The sequence below is a fragment of the Mesoplodon densirostris genome, chromosome 2, assembly GCF_025265405.1.
Source record: "Mesoplodon densirostris isolate mMesDen1 chromosome 2, mMesDen1 primary haplotype, whole genome shotgun sequence".
In the NCBI taxonomy this organism is placed as follows: domain Eukaryota; kingdom Metazoa; phylum Chordata; class Mammalia; order Artiodactyla; family Ziphiidae; genus Mesoplodon; species Mesoplodon densirostris.
The window spans coordinates 138,925,778-138,953,120 of record NC_082662.1 but is presented as its reverse complement, the minus strand read 5'-3'; the positions used below and the strand labels follow the sequence as shown (position 1 = coordinate 138,953,120).

The 27,343-nt window shown below is 48.1% G+C and overlaps 1 protein-coding gene and 1 pseudogene across 1 annotated transcript; one reads left to right on the top strand and one right to left on the bottom strand.

Moving 5' to 3' along the window:
- On the top strand, window positions 1-26,275 carry CAMK1G (calcium/calmodulin dependent protein kinase IG). The gene is made up of 12 exons (XM_060088414.1): window positions 1-67; window positions 7,143-7,263; window positions 12,877-13,005; window positions 16,681-16,755; window positions 18,853-18,991; window positions 19,627-19,750; window positions 21,327-21,402; window positions 22,472-22,584; window positions 23,344-23,422; window positions 24,871-24,958; window positions 25,178-25,602; window positions 26,185-26,275. Exons 1-12 carry the CDS (start codon window positions 1-3, stop codon window positions 26,273-26,275), a joined length of 1,527 nt encoding a protein of 508 aa, XP_059944397.1.
- LOC132483166 (small ribosomal subunit protein eS25-like) lies at window positions 12,121-12,497 on the bottom strand (annotated as a pseudogene).
- Window positions 26,276-27,343: the final 1,068 nt, after the last annotated feature.

Sequence of the window (27,343 nt, the reverse complement as noted above, 5' to 3'; positions counted from 1 at the left end):
ATGCGTTCCAGGGAGAATCAGTTGGTTGGTGGGATTACAGGAGAGCATCCTAAGGATGAGGGCAGAGGTAAGTGAAATCCCAACAACCACCCGCAGGAAAGAGGCAACAGGTTACATGGTGGGGGACAGGGAGACTACTGTTGGGGTCTGATGGACTGGGGTTCATGCCCGGCTCTGTCACTTACTATCTGTTTGATTTGGGGGCATTTTTATTAATATTTCTACCCATCAGTACCTCAACTATAAAATGGGGTTAATGATACCTGATTCCTACCTTGAAAGACATTAAACGAGATAATGGCAGGTAAAGCGCCCAGCACAGGGATCACCCAGGTGATCAGTATGAGGCAGCGAATACCTTAGGGCCTGGGAGCAATTCTGCAATTCTGGCTGCGACTACAAAGAATCCCCTTCCAAGAGACCAGCACCTCCCTGACCCCCTGTGCCCCAGTCACGCACGTACCCGCTGCCAGAACTAAGCTGCCATCCCTTAGTGTCGGGGCCCAGCTGCAGCCTGCCAGAGGCAGTGGAGTGAATGGGCTGCAGCATGAATGGGGCGGGGCGGGGGGCAGCTGTCTGCAAACGGGCTGCGAGCCAGCCCTACAAGTGCTGGTGCATGGCCGTTGTCAAGGGCAAGGGGACTGGGGGTGAGCAGCTACCCCCGTGGAAAGCAAGCTGGTGATGGTGCCAGGGAGCTGCACGGGTTGTGGATGACTGTCACACCCGTGTCCTGGAGCGGGTGAGGGGGAGGGGGAGGGGGAGGCTGGGAACTCAGAGCTTCTTGCCACAGCCATTCTGAGCTCAGCCCGTCCTTCCTCCTGTTCCGTCTCCCCAGGTGGAGGTCCCTTCTCTCACCTTCCAGGGGGCGCAGTACAGTGAGCCTCTTGCGTGGGAGTGGGTCTTAAAGGCAGCGTGTGGCGGACACACAGTTACACCTATGACTCTTGAACCCTGCTTAGAAAGGTACCCCAGTGGAGACCAGCCCATGGAGAAACTCAACCCAGGCAGTGTTAACTCTGTGCTCCAACAGATCTCTGCCTTCTTGGTTGAGTAGCAGATAAAGTAGTTGGTTTGCATTTCAGGGCTACATGTATGAAAAATTATACGTCTTCAAACACTTTAAAAACAGAGTGAGATGCGGGTCACACTTGAGAGGCATGTGGGAGCCGAGACCAGCTAACAGATTCACGACTCCTGCTGTGTGCTCACCTCTATTTAAACTGTTTGTTTCCCCTCTCTCTGCCCAGTGTTTAATCCACGTGCCTATAAAGTGGGCTCACTGCACAGCACTTTAGAGGTTACAGAATGCTTTCATCCCTGTTGATGTATTGGAAGCCCCCAGGAATCCTGGGAAATAAACAGAGCAGGGATCATTAGTCCCATTCAGCAGATGAGGAAAATGAGCGCATTAAGAATAAGTTACACACCCAGCTATCTCCAGTGACTCTTATGTGTCGACCCCTCAGCCATCACACAAAGAAGCACAGAATTCTGGCTTGTCACTGCAGCAGGGTTTGATTAAACTTAAATGTGGGTTTGAGCCTGAAATAAACTGCAGGAGGCAATTGAAAAATGACCTTCTTCAGTGATTTTGGGAACAGAAACTGGCATGCACAGTTGGCCTTGGAGATGCCAGACTAGGGGGAGGGCTGGAGATGGAGCCAGTGTTCCTGGGAGGGTCTGTCCAGCCAGAAGTCTTCAGGAGCTTTTCAGGTCCAGGGCCTGAGCTCTGGCAAGCTGACCAGCCACTTCAGCTGCAGCCTATGAATTGGAAGTAGGTTCTGATGGCACACACAGACCCAGCCACGTGCCTGTGCACCAGGAGGAGAGCAGGGCTGTGAGTGATGACAGCAGGCTGCTGGAAATTTCATCTATTGCTCATTTATACAATCACAGAACATCAGAGCTGGCCTAGTCCCCACTTTCCCCAGTAGGCTCTGAGCAACCATGGATCCTCTGGATGCTAGTAAGTGTTGAAAAAGGAAAGAATTTACAGTTACAATCTAGTAAAGTTGAGGGACACTAGGTTAAAAAGCATTAAGCAGGTGTCTTTAACAGCCCTCAGAGCCTTTAATAAGCTAACACGGAACATGAATCTCCAAGGAGGGGCAGTTAGCAAATCTGCTTTGCTTACAAAGAGTCTCCTAGGACTAATATTCTAAAAAACAAATGTCAAGGAACCCAAATCTAGTCCATTTTCCTCTTTTTACTAAGGAGAAAGGTGGAAGCCCAGAGATGTACAGTGATCTGCCTGGGGCTGCCCACTTCTTGGTGCCAAGCCAAGACTGGAGCCAGAATTTGACCTCTTTCCAGTGTGCCTCTCAATCCAGAGGGTGATGAGAAGTCTAATATAGGCCAGAGTCCAGGAAACTATGTTAGGCCAGACCCAGGAAAGAAAATGTCCCAGCTTTAGTCTTTAGGCTCCTTTATAACCAAACAATTTATGTATTGCCATGATTCTGTGTGCCCCAACCTGGAGACAGGGAGCACATTCTTATATGCTTATAAGACAACTGATAACCTCCTTCCCAAGACCCACAGCCCTTTCTGAGTCATGCTCGCAAGGAATGGAGAACCCCAGAAGTGGTCTTAGGGTGGGCAAATTCCTCTGGGGTGAGTAAAGGAACCACACCTGGTCCCACAGGAAGGCTGAGGCTTGCCCACCATGCCTCCAGTTCATTCATGCCTCCTTGCTCAGAAGCCTCAAGTGAGAGCACTGGAGAAGGCTCTTCCCATAGGCAGAGTTGAGAGCCATTATCTGGAGTTGTAGGCTGCAGGGATGCTACTCGAAGATTCTCCCCTTCCATGTGTCCATCTCCTCTAGTTTACTCATATCCAGTTTAGGAATCTACTGTGGGTTTGGGAAACATACATTGGATTGGACTGAATTGAATGCCTCTGGATTCAAACATGGTGCCCCCGAGATTCTGGGACGTCTCATCAGGTGGGGTGACACTCTGAAGCAATTAGCCCTGCTGATTAATTTTTTAAAAGCACCTCAGAGCAGAGTCTTAAGTGGCTATGACTCAAGATAGTAAACTTTGGCTAAAGAGGCCATGTGGACCAGGGCAGGCAGGAGTGAGTGTCCAGAGAGAGGGTCCTGGGCAGGGTGGGGTCATAACATGACTTGGTACCTACGTAATATGGTGATGGCAACGAGGAGGCCCCTGAAGATAAATGTCATGTGCCTTCAGGTTCTGCCTGGGTCTAGTTGCTGCCCCTGTGACCAGTTGGAGCCTGGGAAGGAGATAAGGACAGCAATGCTCCGTGAAAGAAGCATGTGAAGCGTGCCTGCCTCCTGGACTCACAGCCTGAGCATCTCTCCCCAGCAACTCATAAATAGCCAGGCTGGATGCCACCCGCCTATTCGCAGAAGCTCAGAAAGCGCCACACTCAGGGGTAGCGTCCACCTCGAGGCTGTGCAGCCTGCCCTTTAGGAATAAATTTTCCCTCTGTAGTCTCCTCCCCAGCTGTGAAATATTTTCCCAAGAGATCAGGAAGGCCATCTGTCATATGGAAGACCACACAACAGAGCAGGAACTAGGAGCCTGGTGTTGCCCTGTGGGGGTTACTTTAGAACCAAGTGAGAGCAATATTGGAGTTTCAACCTTCTCGGAATTTTTCTTTTTCTCTGAAAGGACCTCAATTACAGAAGTCGAGAGAGGAGAGGGAAGATTTTCAGGGAAAGAAGCAGGATGCAGTAATAGAACACCCCCGCCCCCCATCTCAGAGCCCACAGTTAGACCCCTAGCACATAGGGCACCAGGGCCCTGAGGTTTCTCCAAGGTCAAGGAGGGGTGGCAATGAAGTGGAGTTTCAGATCAGGGTCCCTGAGCTTTCCATGCGGCTCTGAAGATGGAACTAAATTGTTAGGGCTGAGTGTATGGGAGGAGGGGTGGGCGGGAAAGATGTTTTCTTATAGCCGAGCTTAGGCTAAGAATACTATGTTTTTAAGCTATTTAAGAGCAATGAGAAAGAAGGAACAGTGAGTACAGATCTGCTAATGTGGTGATGATGCTTCCTGGAAAGTGGACCCATCATTCCATAGGGGCTTCAGAAGGGGGAGTGATGCATACCACACTGATGGGCCTGTGCTGGAAAGAAGGCCCTTGATTGGCTCTTTACCTGGAAAAGGGGCATCTACAGCCCAGTTGTTCTGTGGAGGGGAGAGACAGAGAGGGAGTCACACAAACTAATCTTGTTGATAGGCTCCTTTTAAGGTCCAGCCCCTGGCCCTCATCCCCTACATCCTTCAAGACTTCTCAGCTGTCCTGTTTCTATACAGTAAGAAGCAATTGGTCCAAGCACAGCTCTGATAAGTGGAAGCTGCTAGATTTGGGGCTAAGAATCTGCAGAATAGTATCTGGCTAAAGATAGCCCTCTCTTCTAATATTTCATCTTCCCCAAAGCAATCTCTGCCAGTCAGGGTTCATTTGTCTCCACCTTGTAGACTGTGCCCTTGAAGTTCAAGGTCAGCCCACCATTGCATGCCCGGCGAGTCCTCCTCTGGCCGGTGCCTGTGCCCTGAACTGCTGTGGGCCCTCTGCGCTGCCATCCTGCCAAAAGGAACAAATCAACAAATGGGTCTGGAGATATAAGGGTACACCAGATCTACATTCAGCTGTATCGAATGCTAAAGAATGCTTAACATTTCCCACATGTGCTTTTCATAATAATAGCCACCAATTATTATATAGCCAGGTTGCACATTTACACACTAGGCTAAAATGTACAAAGAAGATGTAGCTTCTTTATTTCCTATAAAATCTTCCCCATGAATTCCCACCCTACCAGGCAGCAAAAAGTATACAAAGGGCAACTTTACATTTGAACTTGTCCATTATAGCATCTCAGGTTTAATAAAGAGTCTCATTTGGCTGATCCAGTATCTTTCAGGAAAACACAGCCTTGAGATGGTCTTTTCTCCTCCTGTTCCATTTTCAAGGTAGCCTTTTATGTTATAAGGTACTTACTTGACCTGTTTGTGGCAGGGGAGAAGGGAGCCCCCTACTTATCAGAGACCTCAGATCCCAGTTCTCTGAGAACTCACAGAGGCTGACTAGCGACCTCTGAGGTGTGCCTGGTCCCATCTGGCCCCTGGGGCATCAGGCCGACATCCTCCACTAAAGGCCTGATCCCAGACATTTGCTTCCACGTGAGAAGCCCTGATTATAGCTGTTTCTTCTTCTGGACCCTGGTTGACAGGAGCCCTAGCAACAATATATCCCCTCACCAGGGCCGTGGGCAGAGGTGAGCTGGTAAACGTTTAACATCTGGTTCTTGAGGGGTGGAGCAAGGAGTGGAGGAGAAGCCCTGATGGTAGCATTTGCCTGTTCCTATGGTGTAAATACTCCCACTGTGGTCAATTCCAAGCTAACAACATGAGGCCACTGAGCATGGAGTTTGGTCAGCCGTGGGTCCAGCCCCACAGTCCCTGAGGAACTTCTGGACTCCCTGCAAGTCATGTGACACTGACTCACTCACCTCCCCGTTCTGGGCCTGTCCCATGATGACTGTTAAATGTGTTGAAGTCAGAGTTCCTCCAAGGCTTAGGGTCTCCCACCAGCAGAGTCCTGGGGAGCCCATCCATCCAAGTCCCCGATCTCCCCCATTCCTAGATGGATGTTTACTACAAGAGGGTGAAAGCAAGATGTGTGTTTCTGACAACTACACCATCTGTCTCCCCATCTCCTTCTCAGGATCCACTTGGGCCCAAATCGTCAGTCTTTCCACACCTCTTCCTCCTAGCAAGGACCATCCTTGTGTCACATTCTTCTTATTTCCAGGGTCTTAAGCCTCACAGTTGTCACTTAAAGGCAGAAGAGGTTTCCCCCTGTATCACAGAACCTATTTTATGACGTGAGTCCTCCCCTGACCTTCATCTAAATAAGACCCTTCCTGATTATCCCTCTAACAAGCTCAGGTTTTGTTCTTTTATCATCTACCCACACTTTGTCACTGTATACATGTTAGCTGACTTGCTCGCTTCCTGACCCCTCCAGCCTCCCAGGCCTAGGAAGGCAGAGCCATCACCTGTGTTCTTCACCTGACCACTGGGTTATACACTAAGTACCATAAGCAATTTTACCTTGCAGTGAAATGTAACAGGAACTCATTTGTCTAAAAACGTATTGAAAAACATTAATTAAGACCCTAGAACTTGGTGTCAGGGGGCTAGAATGCAGTGTGATACAGTGAGGGATGCATAGCTTCTGTTCCTAGTCTTGACTAAGAAATCTAGACTGAAAACAATTAGCTCTATAACCTTGGCTAGATTATCTGATCTTCAGATAATCATTCTGAATCATCCTTATAAAAGATTTGAGATCTGCTCTATCTACCTCACTAGAAGCTAAGACCACTTCTCTGGTTCTCCATTTCTCATTACATCAGTCAGGGTCCCAACAGGAAACAGATGACATACATTGATCGACAAGGAGAGTTTACCGAAGGTATTATTTAGAGGAATACAGTCAGGATATATATACGTACAGCCCCTGGCACATCATAGGTGTTGACTGTTGAATAAATATGGTATTGAGAGAACTCATGTAAGCTCAGGACACAATTCAATTCAGATTTTAATGAATAACTGTTTTTCCAGCACTGTGCTAAATGTCATGGGATTTGCAGAGGAAACACAATGCTCATTCATCTAATATTCATTCATTTAACCCATAAGTTAAGAACAGTAATGACTGGAGGTGGCATCAGAGCTGTGATAATAGAAAGAAGGGCAGCTGACCCGGTAGTCTGAATAAATACCTGGGCGATCACTTGGTATCTTAAGAAACAGCCCAGATGCCTTCAAGGTGGATAGTCCCATGTTAATCATTCGTGTATGTCTTATTGCCCTTACGTACGTTTGTACAAAGTGGATTTTCCACTACTAGACTCTAAACTCCATGAGCATGGGGCAAGCACAATGGGCATGCAGTAGACGGTCAATAAAATTTGTCATGGTAGTTTAAAAAGCAAGTGGAGAGAATAAGTCTTATTTTTGCCAATTACTCAGGTTTTGCTTCCAGTCCTTCCTTCCAGTTGTTACACGCAGGATGTATTTTAGATTCTTTTTACAACTTGTTCTCATCCAATTGGAGGAATTATCTGATCAGACCCTTTCTTCCCTTCCTCAAACCAAGCATCCCCAGAAGCTTCAACTCTGGAGGCAATGGGTCGGAAGGAAGAAGATGACTGCAGTTCCTGGAAGAAACAGACCACCAACATCCGGAAAACGTTCATCTTCATGGAAGTGCTAGGATCGTGAGTCCTGGGGCTGAGGATAGGGTGGCTGGGCTGCCTGCTGTGGGGAGTCGGAAAAGAGTCATCCTGGGCCAGCAGAGAATGATAAACTGGGCTGAGGCTGCTGTAACACTATCTCAATAGCTCTCAGGGAATAGAGTAGGGGCTTCAGGGGGTAGATTAGGGAAAGGCACCTTGGGGTAATACAGAGAACAATCCAGCCCTTTCCCCAGGGTTCTGCCTCCTTACTCCCAGAGGCCCCCACCCTGCTTCCAGATCTGTGACAACTTGTGAGTCCTGCCCTAGTTGCAGGAAAGAGGAGTTCTGGAGCATCTCTGGAGACTCAGTGACTCTAGAACCTTCCTGGGCCTCCTCACCCAGCTTCCTCATTTCCCCCCTGCAGTGAAGAGGTCAAACCCACTGTCTGCTATAGACAGAAAAAGGAGCTTCTGAGGCTTGGAGAGTGGATGGGTTACACACACCTGAATCAGCTCCCACCACCACCATCCTTTCTGCTCCATATTTAAGTACTACGCTGTAGCCAAACTCCTACCAGCCTCTGGCGTGTCTGTTCCTTCCCCCTTGACAATGATTACATGGCTGGTGGAGCAGAGACAGCCTGTCTGGAACTGACTCTCCACTTAGTCCTACCCCTCTTCTGAGAGGTCACAGCCTCTGACACAGGCTGGCACCCACTCCAGGCCACCGGCTCCCATGGCCTCAGAACCCAAGCTGGTGGAGCTAATTAGTCTGGGCTAATTGGGCTGGGGACATGAGGGGCCCTTAGTGGGCTGTCCACTCAAGCCAGCTTTCCCTTTAGCCAAATTGGCTAAGTTGAGCCCCCTCCGCCTGGCTAGGAGGCAGTGACCTCAGGCAGCGAGAGCTGCCTACACTCTCTGCAGCCGTGAAGGAGTCAGCTTGGCCCTGAGAGGAGGCCTCTGAGCCCTCCCATCCCAGGCGAGGGTGGCACTCCGCACACAGGAGGATCTCAGTGGCCGCCCTGGTCATCAGAGCCTCCACCCTCCATGGAAGGCCATTGTCAAGATGGGGTTGGCTAGAGAGGGGATTTTGGGCAGGAGAGAGAGACAACGCTCATGAGTGAATCTGAAATGATTTGCTAAGCAGCCCAAAAATCCAGAGAAGGAGAGAGAAATAAGCCCAGGTTGACAAGAGCGTACACACCAACTGCTCAGATTTGTGCTATAGGATTCTGAGAGGTAGCACGTGCCACCCTTACAGAGTTCAGTGAGGTCTGCCAAGCAGCTTCGAAACCCAGGAGGATGTTGGAGCCACCTGGGGAGCTTATGCCTCTGACTTTTAACTGTGAAAATGTTTAAGTAAAGGAAAGGTGAAATAATAGTACAGTGAACTCCGATATACTCACCGCCTAAATTCAATAGTGGTTAACATTTTACTAATTTGTTTTACATACACACGAACACACACGAACACACACTGCATTGAACAATTTGTAAACAACTTGCAAACATCATGACACATCACCTCTGAGTCCTCTGTCGGCCCTGCCTAAGAATGAGGGCATTTTCTTCTATGTTCACAAATATCATTGTCACACTCAAGAAAATGAATAATTCCCTAAAATCATTTTAGTCTAGGGAATTTTTGAAAAATACAGGTTCCTGGTCCCAGACTACTAAGCTGAAATTTAAGGGGCTAAGATCCAGTGGCCAGGCATCTATCTATATATATATATATATTTTTTTTTTTTGACTGTGTTGTGTCTTCATTGCTGTGTGCAGGCTTTCTCTAGTTGCGGTGAGCAGGGGCTACTCTTCATTGCAGTGCGCATGCTTCTTATTACAGTGGTTTCTCTTATTGCGGAGCACGGGCTCTAGGCCTGTGGGGTTCAGTAGTTGTGGCACGTGGTTTCAGTAGTTGTGGCTTGCAGGCTCTGGAGCACAGGCTCAGTAGTTGTGGCGCATGGGCTTAGTTGCTCCGCGGCATGTGGGATCTTCCTCGACCAGGGATCGAACCTGTGTCCCCTGCATTGGCAGGCGGATTCTTAACCACTGCACGGCCAGGGAAGTCCCAGGCATCTGTATTTTAAGTGTTGCTGGTGGCTGTAATGTACCCAGCCCAGCACTAATTTGAGGGAAGCAGGTGGACAAGACAGGACAAGTCACAGCTGTTGCAGCAGCTAAGGCTGAACAAAAACTAAGAAGAAGTCACCTCTGTGGTGCTCAGGATGGGGACAGGCAGCCCCAGGCTGCAGACCCCACAGAGTTACCCAGGTGAGGTGGTCTCCACAGAGGGGACAGCTAGACAGAGCTGATTCCCCTGTTCAGGAAGCCAGAATCCCATGACAAAGGCCCCTTTCCTCTAGTCCTCAGCTCCTCTGGAACAACCCACCAGGGAAAACAGGCTTTTGTGAAATCTGCCCAGATGCCACCCACAATTTCAGGGCCCTGGGCAGCTGTAGGGACACTGGGCAAAACTCGTCCATTTCAGAGGGTACATCACCCAAGTCCCAGGCCTCCTCCTTTCACTGCCAAGGAAGAGATTTTTCTTCTTGGTTCCTCCCTTCCTCCTCCATCACCCAGGCTCCCAGCAAGAGCAGAGAGCTGTTCAGAGCAGGAAACGCAAATCAAGATCTATTGCAGCAAGCGCTTGCTCCTGGCTCTGAAGCCTCTGTCCATCTTGCCTTCTGACCCAAGCAACCTTGGCCACTCAAAACTAGCTCTCTGCTCCCCAGTCTGACAAATGGCACAATTAAGTCTTCTAATCCCTCTCCCCTGTCCCTGCCACACACACACACACACACACACACACACACACACACGCACGCACGCACGCACGCACACACTCCACACCTCCCACCCCTGCACACACGCACAATGCAAGGCAGCCTGAGCCAAAAGAGCAGTAATTACCACAACATTGCACAACCCTAGGAGATACCACAAACTGCAGGATCCCCCAGGAAGGTTTGATCTCATTTTACACGTGGACCCAGAGTGGGTGTCAGCTTTGAAATCAGGGGACCATCCATGTGTGGTTCTAAAGATACAGGTGAAAGGGGAGAAATCTGAAGGTGGATCCAAGAACATCACAGGTGGAAGGAATCTTTAAGGCCATGTGGTTCAACTCTCCTTTTACAATAAGGAAAGCGGGGTCTCAAGATGAGTAGAACACACAGATAATCCCCGTCCAAACTTCCTCCCCATCCATCCATCCTTCCTTCCACCCATCCACCCATCCATCCATCACACAAACACTGACCACTTTCCACATGCTGCCAGGCACAGGACCTGGTGCCCATCCACATTTGTCTCCCCTCGTTCCCTGCCTCACACTCTAGCAAAAGAGGCTGGATTACCGGAGGCAGCCCCGCCTCTCCCTGCTGTCTTGCACCTCTAGGCTTTTTCTCATGCTTCTTCCCCACCCCCACCTGAAACATCACTTCCAACTTGCTTTTTCCCTAGGCTAACTCTCATTGATCCCTTAAAACTGAGCTCAGTGTGTTCTTAAGTCAGAGGGCCACAAATGATCTGCTTCTCCGCCATCCCAAATGGTCAGTTTGGACACATTAGGGAAAAGCGCCCTTTTCTCTAGCTTGCTGTCCAGAGTGAAAATGTTCTTATAATTATTGTATGAAAAGGTACAGTGGCTCCAAGGTGATGGCATCTGCTGGAATTGTACAGTGTGTAACCGCCCAACCATAGCAGAGGCCCTGTCCGAAGTGTCCATTTTCTGTGGTCTCATAATACTTCCCGCTGATCTGTCTCTCACGCTAGATTCTAAGCTAGACCAGTACTAATCCCAGTGCCTAACACGGAGAGGTTCTGTCAGCTCAACAAGCATTCATGTAATGCCTGATAACATTTTTCAAAGTGAATGTTAATTGCTCATTTGTCTGTGCTCTTCACTAATTTACAGGCTCCTTGAGAGCAGAAACACTTCCCTTTTTATCTCTAGTGTCTAAGATTCAGTAGGTGCTCAATAAATCTTGATTAGAGGGACGAGTGAATGAATGAATGAATGAATAGAGCAAGCTCTGAAGGCTCTAATTAACTCAGTTCCAAGTGCAGCTGGGGGAAACAGGAAACACCAAGTATTTTCTAATGCAGATTCTGAATGTCCTTACACAAGCTTGATTGCTATTGGGGCTTCGTGCTAGAATCCCCAGATGGCTGGGGAGAGGATGGCTCAGCTATTTCCTCACCTAAACTCTATCGCCTCTTGTTATGATCAGGTGTTCAAATAATAATAGTACTAATAAGAATAATAGTATCTAGCACATGTAGTTTACTAGATCTCAGGAAAACTTTTATGCACTTATATCTATAACTCAGGTACTCTTCTAAACAACCTTATGAATCAGATACTATTGACATTCTCACTTTTCAGATGAAGAAGCTGTGCATATGGAAGTTAAGTGAATTGTTACCCAAAAAGCTGAGGTTCTAACGTGGGTCATCGGGCTCCAGCATCCACTATTTGCTAACTGCTGTTATGGCCTTGCCTCCAGAGGGCCCCCTTGAACCAAGAAGCCTGCAATTTGGAATCCTACCCTGTGTTCCCATTGGGTTCCATACTTTCTGTCTTCAGACAGCCTGCCCAGAGCTGCTGAGTTCCGTTTTGTCCTCACATATCCTACTGAGCAAGAGGATGCTCACCTCCCTTGCCGCTAATCATTGGTTCAGGGCAATCATCACTATCTAAAACAGATACAAGAGCCTTTTTTCTCTCACTGTCAGAGCCCTGTCTCCCAGTGCTACTTCTAACTGCCACACAGTGACCACACAGCACACCACATTGGGAGAAGCCAAGTAAATTGACTCTGCAGTGGCCTCTCTTTTTTTTTTTTTTGATTTAATAAAGTTTTATTTTTCAAAATGTACAGTTGGTGGGACCTGTTCATGCATCTTCACCAGCAGCTGGGGCATCTCAACCCTTGGTGTTTCTGGTGTAAATTACTTGAGCTCTATGCTTTGAAACAAGCTTAAAAATCCTTTACTAAGGAGCTCCTGAAGGGCTGCCCTGGCCAGGGAACCAGGAAACTTCAGTCTCTCAGAGACCACAACTGGGGTTATAAGCTTCCAGTTGGGAACTTCCTTACGGAGTTTCTCATATGTTGCTTTGTCAAACAAGACTAGGTTATTGAACTTGTCCCGAAATTTGCCTTTGGACCACTTCTTCTTTTTGGCCTTGCCCCTAGATTTGTTCACTGGGCCTCTGTCTTTCTTGGCCCACTTTCCAGCATCTTTCTTCTTCTTGTCGTCCTTGGACGGCATAGTGAAGCTGGGAGAGCAAGTGCTATCACTGCCGCCTTGCTGAGATCAGCAGTGGCCTCTCTTTAATGGGTTTGCCAAGTGGAGAAATCTCCAGAGCTAAAGCAGTTTCTGGGAACCATTCCCAACTTATGGAACTAGGCAAGAGCAGCTGCCTAGTCCCTGAGTCTGTAATAGAATCTTTTCTTTCCCACGTGATAGGTGAAAGAAAGAACACAAGGCCATGTCAGATGGGGTCTGCCATGGATACGGCTCCACGGGGTGCCCACAATGACAATGAAATGACTTACCAGTCACACCTTCTTTCATCTACAAATTTTGCCTCCAGCAATGTTCTCTACCGGCCAGTACTAATTTTTATCTCTTGGTGTCTTCTACTCAGAGGAGCTTTTTCAGAAGTTTTCCTGGTGAAGCAAAGAGTAACTGGGAAGCTCTTTGCCCTGAAGTGCATCAAAAAGTCGCCTGCCTTCCGGGACAGCAGCCTGGAGAATGAGATCGCTGTGTTGAAAAAGTGAGTGGGTCCTAGGGTTGGTCGAGTGCAACCGTGGGATCACAACATTTCCTTCACAAATTACCTTTGAGAAGGCCTGGGGCTGAATTTGCACACCCAAAGGTATTACTCCCTTCGATTGAGCTAATGGGTCAGTTTGATCCATCAGCTATATTAGCCAGACAGCTGTCTTGGCTGATTTTCTTTCTTTTTTTTTTTTTTTCCAGCAAATTAACTAGTGATCAACTGATAGCAGAGTTGTTTTGTGTACATAAACCACGGGGTAATTAGCTCAAAGGACCAAAAATCAATTGAGGGCCAACACCAGGAAGAATCAATAATTAAGGAAGCAGCACAAGATTTGGAAATGAGCCTCAGTTTCTTCCAAAGCAAATGCAGGTTCAGCACTCCGACTATCATGAGGGAGCTGACACGAACAAATCATCAAATGTTTAGAGCGGGACTCATAAAACAAACCCTTGCGGAGCCCCTATGGTGAGCCAAAAGTTTATTAGGCATCAAGACCACAAGGATGAAACCAACAAAATTCCTTACCCTCAGGAGCTCGCGTTTTGTGAACAGTCAAAGGTGCCCATAAGTAACACCAGTCCCATTGGATGTGAGCCACACAGCAAAAGGCAGAGTTCAGAGGAGACAGAGATACAGGTTGCCTATATGTGTGTTTTCACGAGTATGTGTTTTAGGTACATTTTCAAAGAAGACAGACCTTGATGGATGAGTAGAATTTTGTGGAGGCAGGAGGGGCAGTACAGAAAGGAAAGTATGGCCAAGAGTAGCATAAACTTTAACATAGAATCATGGACGGGCAAGGGATGTTAGGGGAGAGTTAGAATTGGAAGCCCCTGTACTGAGAGTGAGTACCGTCAAGGGACAGGAGATGAAACTAAAATGGTCAAGTGGAATCTGATAATAAAGGGTCTTAGATGCTGTGATAAAGAATGTTGACTTTATTCTGTGGGCAAAGAAAAGTCCTCAAAGGATTTTAAGTCAAAAGTCCCATGATCAGATTTATATTTTAGAGCCATCCCTCTTACGCATGGTGGTGGAGGATGGATTGGAGGATGCCAGCCTAGAGGACAGGACACCAATTGCCAGACTTTCTCAATAATCGAGGCAAGGGATGAGGATGCAAGCAAAGGTAGTGGCAAGATCACATGGTGGCAAGAAGACTGGGTTCAAGAAATCTTTCAGAGAGAGAAGTGATCAGGTTTGGGGGTGGGCTGGTAGGAGTGTAAATAAGAAAAGCATTAAAAAGACCCTGAGAAAGTAGGATCTCAAAGAGATATTTGTACACCCACGTTCATAGCAGCATTATTCGTAATAACTAAACCATGGAAGCAACTCAAGTGTCCATCAGTGGATGGACAGATAAGCAAAATGTGGATATACATGCCATGGACTATTGTTCAGTCTTAAAAAGGAAGGAGGTTCTTCAGTTTGCTTGCAACATGGATGAACCTTGGGGACATTATGCTAAAAGAAATTAGCCAGTCAGAAAAAGATACATACTGTATGATCCCACTTATATGAGGTACTTAGAATAGTCAAAATCATAAAGACAGAAAGTAGACTGGTGGTTACCAGGGGCTGGGGGCAAGGAATATCAGGGAGTTATTGTTTAATGGGCATAGAGCTTCAGTTTCACAAGATGAAAACAGTTATGGGGATGGACAGAGGTGATTTTTGCACAATGATGTGAACATATTTGACACCGCTGAACTGTACACTTAAAAAATGGTTAAAACGGAAAAAAAAATGTTTATCATGAAATATATCAAAGTGTAAGTAAAATATATATGTATAATTTAAGTGAAAAAAAAGACCCGGAGATTGAGCTGTTATGTGGACAGTCATATCATTACTTGGGAGTGCAAATGAAAAGGATGTGTAGGCTGAGAGGAAATAGAAATTGGTTGCAATATATTGAATATAAATATCCACCTACCTCTACATATATTGAATAAATATCCACCTCTCTCTACATAGAGGTAGGCGTCTGGTAGGATGTTAGAGATGTAGGTCTGGGCTTCAGGGAGATTAGGGTAGAGACTGTAAACTCATTGAGAGCAAGGACTAAGATGGTCTTTCTTATCATTGCATTGTATCACCAGTCTCTAACAGCATAGGTGCTCAATAAATATTTGTTCAGTGAGTAAATCATCGATAAATTACTGTTAGCATCATCAGATTATAAATGTAGTTGAATCCATCATGTAGCCACTGCATGGGGTCTGTATTTTTTTTAATATCTTAAAGATGCTAGCTACTATTGATTATGTGTTTTCTATTTCCCCAGGCACTGTACTAAGCATTTTACACGTCTTATCTCTTTTCATCCTGATATAATTCTATGGGAAAGATGTACTTTACAGACAAGGAAAGTGAGGCTTAGAAGATCTGAGTAAACCAGCCAAGGTTACCCAGCTAGTAAGTGCCTGAGTCAGATCTGAACTCAGGTCCAACTGACTCCGAGTCTAAGTTAACCCTTGTGCTGCACAGCCTTGAGTAAAACTTCTTAGAGACTTTTCTCCTGGATGGGCATGCACAGAGATGCTGCCTAGAAACCAACCCCACAGCTAATATGATTATTCTGCTTGCCTCAGCCTCTGAGTAATCCCAGACAAAGGTAATCTAGGGCAAGGTTTCTTGACCTCAGTGTTATTGACATTTTATTTTTTTTATATCTTTATTGGAGTGTAACTGCTTTTCAATGTTGGTTAGTTTCCTCTGTACAACAAAGTGAATCAGCTATATGTATACATATATCCCCATATCCCCTCCCTTTTTCATCTCCCTCCCACCCTCCCTATCCCACCCATCTAGGTGGTCACAAAGCTTCGAGCTGATCTCCCTGTGCTATGCATCAGCTTCCCACTAGCCATCCATTTTACATTTGGTAGTGTGTATATGTCAGTTCTACTCTCTTACTTTGTTCTTGACATGTTAAACCAGCTAAGTCTTTGTTGTGTTGAGGGCTCTCCTGAGCATTGTAGGATGTTTAGCAACATTCCTGTCTCTACCCACTAAATGCCAGGAGCACTTCCCCCCTCCCCAATTGTGACAGTAAAAAATGTCACTAGATATTGTCAAAGGTCCCCTCAGGGACAAAAGAGCCCCTGCTTAAGAATCACTGATCTCAGGTATCCCATCGAACTGACCCTCAAAATGAGCATCTGTCTTACTTCGCACAATATCCTGGAACAATAATTTTGTAGCACTTCCTCAGTGGTTACCCATGAGGAGGCTTAGCTAACCAAAATCCCACCTGTTGAGGGATCACACTTCATGTGATGTTTCTGAAGGAGACCTGGATACCCATTTTGTAGAATAACCTAGTGATCGATGCTCCGCTAGCCTCCCTCAGTTCTTTTAACTTTCTCTTTTGGTAAAGTTTAAAGAGATTCCTGGAGTAACAATGAAGTATTTGTTCCCTGAAGGCACAAGGATCAATTACCCATTCAAAAATATGAACTGAACACCATTCTGGGAATCTTTTCTCTGGAATTTCTTTGTGACTGCCTACTTATTAGGAAAGCTTCACAAGGACCCTATCTTCCTAAACATTGTCAGCAATAGTCTCTGAAAGAAATGAAAGTCCAGCTGGGCTAGATCTGCATTCTTTGTCTGGACAACCTGAACCATATACCTTTCTCCATTACCCTTACTCTTCCTCAGGATCAAGCATGAAAACATCGTGACCTTGGAGGACATCTATGAGAGCACCACTCACTACTACCTGGTCATGCAGCTGTAAGTAGAAGGTGACCTGCTTCTCCACACATGTCTTGCGGGGCCTTAGAGGACTAGAAGAGGTTGGTCGGTGATGAGGGAAAGATGGTGATTAAAAGACAAATCAAGAATTAGTGCAAGAGACCCTGAAATGCCAAGAGTTCCTTCTGGTCATGGATGTGTTCTGAGTGGACCGAGGGGTAAAACTAGGGCTGATGATTGAGTTGGTATGTACCAATGTAACCTTACCACTTGTTAAAATATTTCCTACCAGTCAGCAAATAGCTGTGGCCCTAACCTGTCCATCCTTCCCTGCTTCCCTATACCCCCAACTTTCTGGACCTCCCCACAACCCTACAATTGAAGGGGTAATGCCTGACATAGCAGGAGGCCTCCAGAACCCTTCTCTGGCACCATAGCTTGAGTCCATTTTGACCAGTCAGTCTATGTCCTCTTAACCGGGCATTAAATATTTTAACATCCTCCAGGGTAAAATTACCATGGAAGTAGAAGCCACAGGTAGAGAGATATCAATTCAATAGAAAGAATGACTTTCTCAAAAGAGAAGCACCCAATGTTAACAATAAGCTGATATTGTGTGTGTACCCATGTGTAGGACAGAAATGATGCCCCATTAGAAAGGTGTCCATGTCACTGTCATATCCAAATAAGAGCTATGCCTGAGAGTGACTACTATAGGGCTGGTCGGTGCTCCTGAGGGCTCAGCCTTAGGCTCAGAGATGCTTCTGTGTATAAAGTACACACACACACACACACACACACACACTCACACACACATCACCCAGCAATCTCAGCACAGCTGGATACAATGTTTTTGACTGATAGGCTGATTCCTCAGAAATTTTAACGAGCTAACTCAGGCTATTAACTCCTGGGCTCACCTGAGGCCCAGTGAATAGTGGTAGCAAGCAGTCAAGGTAGTGAGCTTGGAGGGGCCCAGAGCAGCACTAACAAGTAAGCAGGGACCATGTGGCACCTTAATGAAGCCAAGTCAACAGAATTAGCACACAGTCATCCAGGTAGAAAGGTGGGCAGGTTTAGAAGTCATCAAAGTACGTCAAGCCTCCTAGAGCACCAGCTCCAGGACCCAGGCCAGTCTGAGTCAGGAATTCATACCTGTGTACAAAGAGTATCTTTCTCATGGGCCTCTAGCTCCCATAGCAGAGCCCAGAGCTTCAGGACAGAAACAAAAGGAGTAGGACTGTGTGCATTTTGATTAGAGAAATTCTACTTCCTTATTGCTGCATGGTGCTGTCACGTGTGCATATTCACAACCAGTGTCACTTGCAGAAACTACAGGGAATCAGGTTACATCATAATATATAGAAATAGTAAGAAAGTGACAAAAAATAAAACAGTCTGTCTTAGGAGGGAGTGAGTTCTCTGCCACTGATGTGTTCCAGTACTGTCTAGAAAAATTGGCAAAAATAGTGGAGAGAACATTCAAAACATGGGGGTTAGGCCTGATCTTAAAGCTCCTCTGAATCCTCAGATACCATACCATGTGAGCCTAAAAACACTATTACTATTAGAGTCACTCTATGACTCTACCTCATAATTTCAGCTTTAGGTAGCTCAACTTTCCAAAATGAAGAAAGAAATCCTGGCATAAGCCCAGTTAGCCTCATCTGCACTTCCTTCTCTTTCCTACTTCGTCTGATTTCAGCTTCACCTCTCCCTTGCATCATGGCTTCCTGTGTCCTAGGCCAGGAAAGACGGCAGCTAAGAAATGTGTCCACAGGAAGCAATTATTGGCTTCCTTTTTTGACGTATAGTTGATTTACAATGTTGTGTTAGTTGATTATTGGCTTCTTGCAAAACCCTAACCAGAGGCATTTTGCATTAAAAAAAAAAAAAAGTTTCCAGGGAGAGGTCAATGGTTGACCCAAATAAATGACTCCCTAGTGATATCATTCCAGGTACCCAAAGAATGTGTTCTGAGGTTGGAGTAGTTCTCCCTGCACCCCTCGAATCACAGTCTGTGGGCACTTGCCTGTTCCACCAAAGCTGTGCCCCCAGGGCTACAGAACAAATGAATTCATGTCCCTTTGACCTGAAATAAGTACTGGATTCCTGCACTTGCCCCTGTGCCTGCAGTGTTTCTGGTGGGGAGCTCTTTGACCGGATTCTGGAACGGGGTGTCTACACAGAGAAGGATGCCAGCCTGGTGATCCAGCAGGTGTTGTCAGCAGTGAAATACCTCCACGAGAATGGCATCGTCCACAGAGACTTAAAGGTGCCAAGGCGGGGCCCTCAGTGGGAAACAGGGAATGACCCTTTAGGAAGCTGCATGAGTCATGGGACGTCTAAGCTCTGTAAAATGAGAGGGTTAGACTAGCTCATCCCTCAGATTCTAAAACAAATCTTGGGTGACTGAACAATCATTGTTCATTTGCACATCAGCCTTTTCCTGAACTTTTCACTAGGCCTCACCCTACTAGGTTACCAAAATAATCCACACATTTCTTGAATTTAGCCACAGTCAAATTTAATAAATACTGATTGAAAGTCAACATTGCAACAGACACCTACCAGACTTTTGAGAGATCAGAGAAAATAGACTAAGGGTTGGTTTCCTCAACAAGCAAAACAGTCTTAGGGTAGTTAGGGATGAGAAGAGGGAAGGGTTAGTACATTAATAGTTATAAAGCTAAGCAAAGTCAGGGCCAAAACCAAAACTCAAGGTGCTGGGTTAGAGGGGTTGAAGGTCCTGTAGGAAGCAGGAAGGAAGAATGGAGGGAGATTAGTCTGGCTTTGAAGTCAGGAGCACAGGATGCAGCTCCCTAAGAAATTATATGACGGGGGAAGGAAAGTGATTCTTGTTTCAGGTGATTATATCCTGTATTACATGATATTCCTCTTCACCCATAGCCTGAAAACCTGCTGTACCTCACCCCTGAGGAGAACTCTAAGATCATGATCACAGACTTTGGCCTCTCCAAGATGGAGCAGAATGGTGTCATGTCCACTGCCTGTGGGACCCCAGGCTACGTGGGTGAGTCTAGGAACAGAAGGGAGGTTGACCAGTTGGCTACATTCCACCACATGGATGTTATTCATGAAGAAGGATTGTTGTAAGGAGACAGGGTTCAATTTCAGGGGTCATCCTGGTAGTACAGTCACTTATGAGGTTTAGGGCCAGCCAATCCATCTGGACCCTCCTGCTCACAAGTCCTACATCTTCAAAGGCATCCTACCCCTGAGCCTTCCCACTCCTCCTGTCTGTACTTTTGCTCTCACTTTTGCAGACAGACTCCCTGCCTTTATCTAGACCAGGGACAGAGAAAAGATCACAAACCCAGAGATGAGTAAATTGCTGAGAGGTTGGCCATTAGACCTCCTTCTACTTTCTCCTAGTCTGGAGAAGACCTCAGCCCCCCAGCTGGTGGTATCCTGGAGGCACAGTATTGTGTTTGAATCTGAGGAACTCAAATATGGGTCCCCAAATATATATACACACAAGAAAATACCCTAGGAAACTGGCAGAAGTGGGGCCTCCTGCCTAACAGCCCTATAGGCTTCCAGGGCCCCCCAAAAGGTGAGAGCAGGCAGGGTACCAGGAGAGAGCATTCATGGGATCTAGGAGGGAGAAAGCCAAAACTCAGAGCATCCACTACTGCCCCTTCCCTCTTAGCCACTCATCACCTGATTGGGGTTGGGAGTGGGAAGCAGAACCCTGACTCAACAGAGGGAATCTTCTCTCTCCCCAAAAGAGAGGTTGGTCACTTACCAGCACGTATTGAGTCCATTGGATACAAATCCCTGGTATCTGGGATAAATGCAGGCAGCAGCTCACTACTGCCCTAGAGCTCCTAATCAGAGGAAGACATGGCCCATTCCCTCACAGAGCTCTTGATCTGATGGTGTAGGCGCTAACAGAGCCTGATGGGACAGTTACTACTCAACGGAAGTCCTCAATTAATGGAACTTCTGCTTTCAGGGAGATCCCAATCTAGTGGGAGAGACAGCCTTTGCCTTGCAGATTTCCCTGTCTGAAAGGAGACACAAGGTCCCTGTACTGGGGGTCCCCCATCTGAGTGGGGAGATATAAGCCCTGCCTCCAGAGAGTACTCAGTCTAATGGGGAAAACATAGCCCTGGAGATCCCCAGTCTGATGGGGGAGTCATAGGCCCTGTCATGGGAACTTTCAGTCTGATGGAGGAAGATTTCATCTGCTGGGAAAGACACAATCCCTGCCCTAGGGGAATTTTCAGTCTTAAAAAACAACACGGGTTTCCCTGGTGGCGCAGTGGTTGAGAGTCCGCCTGCCAATGCAGGGGATGAGGGTTCGTGCCCCGGTCTGGGAGGATCCCACATGCCGCGAAGCGGCTGGGCCCGTGAGCGGCCGCTGAGCCTGCGTGTCCGGAGCCTGTGCTCCACAACGGGAGAGGCCACAACAGTGAGAGGCCCGCGTACCGCAAAAAGAAAAAAACAAAACAAAACAAAACAAAACACTACCCCAGGCGCTACCCTAGTCCTCTTCGCTAAGCTGCTTCCTGACAATTGTCCCTCACCCGTCAGCCTTTTCTCTTGCCCCGCTCAGCTTTGACTCTGCCTTTGGTTTGCTGCAGCTCCGGAAGTGTTGGCCCAGAAACCCTACAGCAAGGCTGTGGATTGCTGGTCCATTGGCGTCATCACTTACATATTGTGAGTAGAAGCTGGCATTGGCTCAGTTCCTGAAGAACCTCAGAGCCTGCTCACCCTTTCTTCTCTCCTCCCCATCTCAGCTCCTTGAGCAGCATCCACCTCCAAAGCACATGCATGTACACACGCACACACGCACATGCGCACACACACACACTTATGCACACAGCTCCAAAGGCTCTTGTCCTGATCTCCACCAGGTTATAAAAACAGAGCTCAGTGTGAACCCACTGTTCAGTCACATGGCACTCCATCTTTAAGCACCCCACCCCCATTTACTGTCTATAAATGTATTGAGTCCCACTCTGTGGAATGAGCAATAAAAGAGGGAGAAGCCAAGCTAAGCTTAGAAGCCAAGTGGCCAAAATGTTCACATCTCAGATTTCTCTCCTGGCAACGTCAGCCCAAGGCAAAATGATGGCCTGGATGAACCCAAACCTGGTCACTGCTCCTCTCCACACGTTCTCAGGCTCTCCCTTCCAAACCTGCTCACCGCCTCTTCCCCAGCATCCCTTCTCACCTATAGCAAATTTGCTCTTAGGAAAATAACCTGCGATTAGTCATTTACTCCTTAGTGTGGATGCATTTCTCTATTTCCTCAGCTTATGTTGAATAATGCTTCTCTTCATTCATCTACTCAACAAATATTCATTGACTGTCTGCTCTGTGCCAATCAGTGCTTTATGTACTGAAGAATGACGAACAAAGGAGCCTAAAAAAGCCCTCATGAAACTCACATTCAAGTGGACATTTCTACCATCCTTCTTAAAAATATTTTATATATCCTCTGAGAGTCAGGGGAAGTATGTGGAGAGGTGGTGAGGGTTTGGGGGATATAATGTTCAAAGAGGCCTTTCAGGGTGGCCTGTTCCAAGCTTTGACTCCTGCATAAACACTTGACAGAACCTGCATCATTCCTGAATCAGAGGCAGACCCATGTCCTGGTCACACTGCTGGTGGGGACCTTTATGTTGCCTGCCTGTGTATATAGCGGGAGGCTGGACAGAGGGGAGAGGTTGGCCCAGGGAGGATGGGGTCGTTCAGCAGCATGTACCTTCCTATTCCACTGCAGGTTGTGTGGGTATCCGCCCTTCTATGAAGACACTGAGTCTAAGCTTTTTGAGAAGATCAAGGAGGGCTACTATGAGTTTGAGTCTCCGTTCTGGGATGACATTTCTGAGTCAGGTAAGACCAGCCAGTGTGGAGGACAAAATAACAGGCTCAAGGCAGAGGCTGCCAAGGGACAAGAGCTTAACAAAGGATGACAGTCCTGGCTCTTGGCAGTCCCTGGGGAATCTAACAGAACAGGCTCCAAGGAAAGTGAAGAAATCTTCATCTGGGCCAAAGGCCAAGTAAGTGATTCACATCTCAGGTTCATGCTTTTGTCTTCCTGGAGGCAGAACCGCAGTATGTCTGGTAACTGCGGAGGAGGTGGTTCAGATGAGGGGCCAGGAGGGCAGAGCCAGGCACAAGGGAGTGTTCCAGGCAGGAGTGGCAAAACCAAGGCTAAGTTTTGCCTTTCACGTATCAAGATCAGGAGTCTGCAATGTCTGTGTGTGGGAAGGTTATCAGTGTTTGTTGTTGGGTCCATTAAGTGGGAATCAGAGCTGGGATAAGCTAGCATTCACACGTGTGCCCATGTGCGGTGCTGGCCCCTGACTGGTGCAAATGTGCACCCGCATGGCATCAGGCACGTTGGTGCCTCATGCCCAGAGATGTATCTACAGTGTTGGGTGGGTGACACGGCTGCATAGAGCCTTTCTGGTGGTTTGTGGTGGGTTGTTGTTAGGTGGTTTGGTTTTTTCTCTCCTTCAAGACTCTTAAAATTGCCTCTTTGGAAGATGAGCTAAAGATGCTTTCAGTGCCACCCACCAGCCTGGAAGTGAATTTCCATCAGTCATGAAATCTGGTCCTTATCTGTTGTATCTTTGATTGCTCCCCCAGCCAAGGATTTTATTTGCCACTTGCTGGAGAAGGACCCAAATGCGCGGTACACCTGTGAGAAGGCCTTGAGGCACCCCTGGTGAGTGAGGAATGGGGGATGGGCTCTAGACCCTCACCTGTCTTTCCGCAAACACCATGCTGACTCGTTCACAGCGTGTTTCCCCGGAGTCTGCTTGCCCTAGCGGTTTACTGTGTGACATCCAAAGGGCACAGACCAGATCCAGCTAGAGAACAAAATAGCATTTAAGTAAGTGGATTCTGACCCAATGGTGGCAGCTGGGTCCTCTAGTCAAGTTCAGGAGGCAGATACAGCTAGACAGGTAACTTTGCCCTGTTCTTAAGAGCATCATTTTACTCTGGGGTCAAAGTCTGTTCCATGCAAAGTGCTTTGAGAACAATCACAAAGCAACCAATTGGTAAAGCAGGTAAATAAAGTCTTGAAACACTTCTTTTTTTCATGCTACACCCCTGCTGGGAAATTTACAAGCTCCCCAATTCCCACCACAGCAAGCCTAGGTTTTCCCTAATCTGGCCTGACCCGTTACCTCCAAATTCATTTCTCAGGATTCCCAGCATACCTTCTGTATTCCAGAAAGGCCTAATAGCTATATTGATCTCCCTGCCCTCCCCCGCCTTCTAAACCAAGTTTTTTCCACATTACACCTTGGGTCATACCATTCTCACCACATCGAATGCCCTGCCTGGGATGTAGCATTCTTCAGGATCCGCAGCAGTTTTTGTCCTTCTCTGAAGCCCTGCCTCCTGCAGTCTGGACAGACCTCCCGTCTTTCCTTATCCATGACACAGCTCACCATGAATTACTCTAGTTCATGGCATGAAACAAGGCTTCCAACCTACACTGTAAGCCCCTAGCGATCAGGGCCATGTCTGTTACTTCTCTGGGTCCCTTAGTACCTAGAAAATACTATGTACATGGCAAGTGTCTGAGGGACACTTAGAGATGGATGAATAACAGGCTGAGGGGACAAGAAAAGGGCAGCCTGTATTGGGTGGCTTTACTGAGGAAGGTTTGCAGGAGAAGGTGGGTTCTGAGCAAAGTTTTGAGCCAAAGGATGGTGACAGCCCAAACGCCCTCTGACATGAGGTGGGGGGATGGGGTCAGTAAACTTTTTTTCTATAAAGTGCCAGATAGGAAATATTTTAGGCTTTGCTGGCCATATCGTCTCCATGGCAACTACTCAATCTGCCCATTGCAGCTCGGAAGCAGCATAGCCCATAGCTGAATGAATGGGTGTGTCTGTGTCCCAGCAAGATCTTATTTACAAAAGCAGGCAATGAGTAGATTTGGCCCACAGGCTATAGGTTGCCCACCCAGCTCTAAAGCAAATTTCTAAAGCACAGGCCCTCTATGACCTGCCCGGCGGAAAGAGGAGCCCTGGCTCCAGCCCTTTCCTAGCTCCGGCAGTCTGCTCAGTTTACCTTGGACCTGCATGCCCAGCCCCCTGCCCAACTCCTGGCTGAGTCCCTGTAACCACCACTAGCCAGGGGTCCCCTCCACGTCCACAGGATTAACGGAAACACAGCCCTCCACCGGGACATCTACCCGTCAGTCAGCCTCCAGATCCAGAAGAACTTTGCCAAGAGCAAGTGGAGGGTGAGTTGTCCTCTCCAGGAGGCGGGTAGGCTGTCTAGGCCCTGGAGGCTGGGCTAGGGCAGCTGGGGGAGGGCTTTCCTGGGGGTCTCCCAGCAGACCCTGGAGTTCCCTGAACCCTCTCTGGAATGAGAAGTGCACACATCGGTTTCAAGAGGTCCCAGGGCAAAGGGAAAGCTTAAACCTCACGGCCCTCTGAGGACTGGTCTCATGTCTCCTCAGCAAGCCTTCAACGCAGCAGCCGTAGTACACCACATGAGGAAGCTGCACATGAACCTGCACAGCCCAGGTGTCTGCCCGGAGGTAGAGCACAGGCCACCCATCACTCAAGCCTCTGAAGCCTCAAGACCCAGCTCCCCTGAGATCACCATCACCGAGGCACCCGCCCTGGAGCAGAGTGTGGCCCTCCCTGCCCTGACCCGGCTGCCCTGCCGGCATGGCCTCCGGCCCACTGCCCCTGGGGGCAGGTCCCTCAACTGCCTGATCCACGGCTCCCTCCGCATCAGCAGCAGCCTCGTGCCCATGCAGCAGGGGCCCCTGGCTGTCGGGCCCTGCGGCTGCTGCTCCAGCTGCCTGAGCGTCGGGACCAAAGGGAAGTCCTCCTACTGCTCTGAGCCCACACTCCTCAAAAAGACCAACAGAAAACAGTACGTAATTTCAGCCAAAGCCCAAGGCCTAGCCCTGCTCAGCCTGGGTCTGAAAGAACTCAGGCAATGGAGCTGAAAGAAATTGACCAAAGAGCCTCTCCCATTTGGGGGCAGCTCTGTAGGGTGGAAGAGCTCTGGATGGGGGGGCGGGGAGGAGGGGATCAAGGGAAATGCCTCCAGTCCTGTCCCCACCCCTCACCAGCTGTGTGGCCACTGTCATTTCAATCCATATCTCTGTTTCTAGTTTGCTCATCTGTAAAATGGGTTGATTGGATCATACCTGCTCAGCCTGCCCCACAGAGGTACTGTCAAAGTTTAGTGAGGCAACAGGGATTATAAATGCCTGCACAAAGCTGGGTAGATGTGAGTGGTGGGCGTTAGATTCCTTGAGTTTCCAGGGCCTCTGTGTTTCGGGGGGACATTGGGGGCTTGGTTATCTCATTCATCTTTTCTATAAAGGCTCGTACTTTCTGAACCTCATAAAGGGAGGGCTGAGCGGCAGCCACTGGCACAGAGAATTATTCCAGCTCTCCTTCCTCCTCAAATACTCCATCATAGCCGGCCGCTCCATTTCCTTTCCAGGAACTTCAAATCGGAGGTCATGGTGCCAGTTAAAGCCAGCGGCAGCTCCCACTGCCGGGTGGGGCAGACTGGAGTCTGTCTCATTATGTGATCCCTGGGGCCTGTGTCTGTGTCACTACAATTTTCAGGTGAGGGAACTAGAGGGAAGAGGGCCAGGGCCGTGGGCTCAGGGGGAAATCGCAGTCACAGAGTCTCAGTGATGGGGTCCGAGGGGTACCAGAGGCGACAGCACCCCCCAACCCTGAACCCCCTTCTTCTGCAGGAGAGATAGCTATTCACCTCTTCTCTGCCTTTCCAAACCTGGAGTCTACGCTGCAGTGGGAAGAAGGGAGAGCAAGCCGAGCAAGGCCTGATCAGGAGCAGCAGACAGCTGCCACCTGGGACAGACCCTCCCAGAAGGCCCAGGAGTGAGTCCCCAAGCGTGGAGGCCTCACCGAAACTGTGGGTGGGAGGAGCGGCATCCGAGGCTTCCAGGTCTCCCTGGCCTGCCTGCTCCGTGCCCCCAACCCTACGTGCCGTGGTTCTGCACAGTGTCCGTAGATAGCTCTCACCCAGGTCTGTGTCGTTTGTTGTGAAAAGCTTAATGGGCTGGCCCAGCTGCGTCACCATCTCCGAGCAAAGCCATGTGGAGCCTCTACCCAGACTCCCCGCTCAGCACACACTGGATCTTGCCTCTCCAGCCTCCGTCCTCGTAGCCTAGAATGGATTCGTTAATGGAGTGGCCTGCGCATCTGCATGAATGACAGGCAGCTTCGTGGTCTGCTTGTGAGCTCTCCAAGTTCAAATCCTAACTCAAGGATTAGCTCCAAACCCGGCCAGCCTACACCCAGCACTCCTCTGATCCACCTCCCTCCCTGCCCCCATCCAAAAGCAGGACCACACCCTCCAAGATGAAAGAGAAAGAAACCCAAGGCAAGGTACCGTAAGGAATTATTATCCTGGCCGGATGCCCTCTACACACACACTCAATTAAGTAAGAGTTGGAAGTTGACTGTTCTTTCCGCCAGTAATTCAAATCCTGGCGCTGCTCCCCTCTCTCTCCCTGAAAATCAGGCACATTGTTCTTGTCCCTTCCCAGTTTTCTGGTCTCCCGCTCCCTCCAGCTTCAGGCTCTGTGTTGTGCTGAATAAAATGAACATATTTTTTTCTATGAGGCTTC

Bases quoted from the DNA above. Each gene is read 5' to 3' on its own strand.
- CAMK1G (XM_060088414.1), top strand. From the start codon at position 1: ATGCGTTCCAGGGAGAATCAGTTGGTTGGTGGGATTACAGGAGAGCAT. The intron at 7,264-12,876 runs GTGAGTCCTGGG...TCTTCTACTCAG, and splicing joins TTCATGGAAGTGCTAGGATC to AGGAGCTTTTTCAGAAGTTT. The intron at 18,992-19,626 runs GTGCCAAGGCGG...CTTCACCCATAG, and splicing joins TCGTCCACAGAGACTTAAAG to CCTGAAAACCTGCTGTACCT.